This window comes from Triticum aestivum, chromosome 3B, assembly GCF_018294505.1.
Source record: "Triticum aestivum cultivar Chinese Spring chromosome 3B, IWGSC CS RefSeq v2.1, whole genome shotgun sequence".
In the NCBI taxonomy this organism is placed as follows: Eukaryota; Viridiplantae; Streptophyta; class Magnoliopsida; order Poales; family Poaceae; genus Triticum; species Triticum aestivum.
In genome coordinates this window covers 96470222-96474165 of record NC_057801.1, presented here as the reverse complement: position 1 = coordinate 96474165, position 3944 = coordinate 96470222, and the positions used below count along the sequence as shown (strand labels likewise).

Here is a 3944-nt window from a genome sequence, read left to right as displayed (position 1 = left end):
CATGTCCCTCCCAATATTCACATCTTTTTGTGGCTGCTAGCTCATAACAAATTATTGGTTAGGGAGAACCTTGTTAAGAAGCAACACTTAAATGATTTATCCTGCTTGTTCTGCTCTGAAGGTGAAAATATCAACCATTTGTTCTTTGAATGTGTTGTAGCTATGGAAATTTGGAGAAATATCCACTCCATCTTAGGTTGTCTCCAATTACCTGCTCTTGATAAAGTGGCAGAAATGTGGAGTAGAAATAAAAACTGGCAAGCTGAGAATCTTGTTATATCAGCTACTCTCTGGGCTATCTGGAGATGTAGAAATGACCTGTGTTTTAATAACACAATATGGATGGGTGTGCAGGTGGTTCTGAGAAAGATTGCAGGATATTGCAACGTCTGGAAGATCCTATGCAAAGGAGTTGCAAGAGAGCGCGTAGAGATGATCATTGTAGCCATTTGGGAGGCTGCAAGAAAACCACCGTTGCTGCTCTGGCCAGAGCCAGGCTGAAGAGGTACGAGCTTTGGCTGCAATACTCCATGCAAAAGATGGGAGGCTCGGTGGACATGGAGGAGTTAGTTGAGGGCTCTCATGTCCCTTCTGTGTGTGTGGAGACTGCCAGTTGATAATTTGGCTTGAGAACATTTTTAGCTTGGTTTGTATCAGCTGTTTTTGTTATATGTGGGACTCGGGGAGTTTATGCCGGAGAGATACCACAATCTCCTCCCGCGGTCCGTAATTGATATTGTACTCTGCAATAATGCTAGACCTACGTAATTTTCCTACGTAAACTTACGTTCTTTCCTTTCTAAACTAATCAGCCCCCCCCTATTCTCACGGTGTGGGCCTGGGCCTAAACTTTCTTCCAACCAAATTAGGCCAAATCAGCCACTACGTAAGTTACGTAAAATAATTTACGTAGGTGTGGCAAAGCCCCTAGCTGTGGGTTTCATTTTCTATGAAAATGGAACTGGGGCAGGAGCCCTTTTCATCAAAAAAAAAAACCTTGCATAGTTAGTGTTTTTTTTTTTTGAGAAAACCTTGCATAGTTAGTTTGACACAGCCATAATCATCTCGAGTCTGCTCCCAAATAGAAAAATATTTATATGATTCTTGTTAGCTCAAAGTATGTTAGCTTTTTTTCCTCAAAACGTCATTGTGGTCAGGTCGAGTCCAGCGAGCCCAAGCCTATCACACAGGCCAACAGGCAATCCCCACCAAGAAATTGATCGAGGACCGGGGTCGCGAAGGGAAAAGAGACGAGCGGTCGATCGGGATGGAGGCTGCGGCGCGGAAGATGCAGAAGCGGGTGAGGAAGGCACGGGAGGAGACGGAGCGATGGGATGACCTCAACTCCCGCCTCCTGTTACAGTTCTCCAATGCCGCCGCCATCATCACCCGCCTTCCAGTAGCTTTCATTCTCCTCAGATCCTTCCTTGCGCTTATCTGCGTCCTACTTGTACGCAGCAGGCAGCAGCTTCAGTGATGTGCCGCGCATGCTCAATTCCGCAGCTGTAATGGGGTTTGAGAAATCCAGTAAATGTTCTACACGGTTCACAGTAAGGTGGTTCCCTGATACTGCTGCTAATATGCAAGCTAGGGTGCTCATTTAATGTTAGTGACTAGTGGCTACCTAGCTGCATTGTGATGTTGGATTCTCATGTATCTGGAGGATTTAAAATCTTACTCTGCATCATGTGTTGACAAGGTACTTGGAGATGCTAAAAATTACGGTGTCCTGTGGTGTGTGCCCAACTTCAGGGAGGATCTCTTGGGGGTGCAGATGGAGAGCCTGGAGCTCATATTTGTTTCAGTGAAGGAGGCTCTGTAAGCTGCTGTCACTGTTGTTGCAACCGCTTTTGGTTTGGTCCAACTCTAGAAGCATATGCAATGGAATTGTTTCGAGTTGGTGTTACAATGTTGCTGCATTTTGTTTTTCAGGGAGGAGTTCAGTGGCATTGCCAAAGGTTTGAGCAAGGTACTGCATGATGCTAATCAGATGGTGAGGGGTGGATTGGCACTCACTGTGAAACAGTTGCAGTTACAAGTGGGAATTTTGCCAACTATTGCGGATTGCTTGGGTGAGCTACAAACGCTGTCTGACATGCACCAGGCTGAGTAAGAACCAAGTGAATACCTTCACCAAACCTGCTGTTTTTTTAGAACATCCTCAAAAAAAAATGAAGCTAATAATATGTAGCTGACTCATTTGACTCTCGCGCTATTGCTGATATGTACATTTGCCATCTCATATATGGGAAACTCACCTGCTTTCACCAGTACCATCTCTCTTGTAGCATTTTGTTTTTGCTGGTGTCATATGTTTAAGATGCTATTTGCCTTCTTTTTTGAAAGTTCATTGATATGTATCTTACTCTTTTTATCATAGCAGAAGCTACTTCTTTACTGATAATACATTGATATGCCAGGTATGCGCTGAAATCATCAATCATATCTTTGTTGACATGGAAAAGCAGGCAAGTTGGAATTTATGACCACTAAATTCTCTTTTGATCTCCTTAGATTTGTTTCCGATAATTCTGTATCTCTGTTAGTTTACCTAATACTAATCCCCCTCCCGTCCCTTAAAACCAGCAGTTAGCCAAATCTTGATTTTTATATTTCTTCATTTACTTTTGGTGCCTTTTCTTTTGCAGTTCAAGTGAAATCGCTGCAATGCGTCAACTCTTGGTAGACCAACCAAACATACCGAAAGATGAAGGTAAGAAATGAAACAATACAACTGAAGATATGATTTTTAATAATGCTTTGATCTGATGCTACTCCACTGTATCTTCCTCGTTTTGCAGTGCAATCTATTTTCGACATTATATTTGCGGATGAAATTTGTTAAGTTGAGTGTGTATCCTACCATCGGGAGCCTTATTGCCTAGACATGTTGAAGCCACTGTATTTTTATCTACTTTCTTATCTGGACAAAGCATTAAGGAGTCTGCAGTTTCAGGTTTAATGGCCCCAATTGCTATAGCAATCGTGACAAAGCTGGAATTAATTTACAGAACCGTTTGGCTTGTAAACCTGTAAGTTTTTTTTTTGAAGGAAAGCCTGCTGGCACTTTTATTTATAACGTGGCAATGTTACATCAAGAAGTACAAGTGGTAATAAGAAATTAGGAGTAACATCTAACCAAGCACAACTAGTCTTAGACTCGAAACAAGTCCTAGCCAGAAAGTGTGCCAACCTGTTTGCTTCCCTGGGACAGTGATTGAAAGAGATTGATGTAATACCATGAGCCAAGTGAAAGCAATCTGCAAGTAATGCGGAATTAGGTCCTCGAATATCTATCTTTCTGTTGCATGCATCCATCAGTTCCAAACAATCGGATTCCACTTCAATTTTTGAACATCCCATATCAGATATCATTTGGAGCCCTCTCCGTAATGCTAGTGTTTCAGCAGCCTGTGCATTGTATGCATGATCAAACGTTTCAGAAGCTCCTGCGATCGCTTCTCCACGACTTATAAACCTGTAAGTTGGTGCATAGTGCGGTCGAACATATTGGGAAGTAGCAATGTTCCGTCTCGTGGTATCGTCTAAGGCTCTATTTTTGGAAGCTGGTATCAAACTATTGATCTGCTGCAACTTAAAGTGGTCTACTGAAAATAGTTACTGGGAGTTATTTTTAATAAAGTTACTGGGAGTTTCTTGCATGAAGCTGCTAATGTGCGTACGATTATGACCTAACTTAAAGTTGTACTCCCTCTAAACGATCTTATATTTCTTTATAGAGGGAGTACTGTATAACTATCGTTCCTGGAGATTACAAATTTGTTTTATATCTTTCAAACATTTTTATGAGGGATATATTTCTTCCATACTTGGTACAACCGTACAAGAACATGTAAATTATTGAATGTGAATGGTCAGGTTGTGCTGGGATTCTCTTTCGTAAAGTTTTTTCATTCTTGCAAGAGAAGTTGTTACCGGCAACC

General features: G+C 41.8%; 1 protein-coding gene across 1 annotated transcript; it reads left to right on the top strand.

The window, feature by feature from the left end:
* Window positions 1-1267: 1267 nt before the first annotated feature.
* On the top strand, window positions 1268-2845 carry LOC123064944 (uncharacterized protein At5g43822-like). Its single transcript, XM_044488332.1, has 6 exons — window positions 1268-1399; window positions 1700-1818; window positions 1933-2109; window positions 2421-2468; window positions 2649-2713; window positions 2802-2845. The coding sequence occupies exons 1-6, from the start codon at window positions 1268-1270 to the stop codon at window positions 2843-2845; spliced, it is 585 nt and encodes a 194-aa protein (XP_044344267.1).
* Window positions 2846-3944: the final 1099 nt, after the last annotated feature.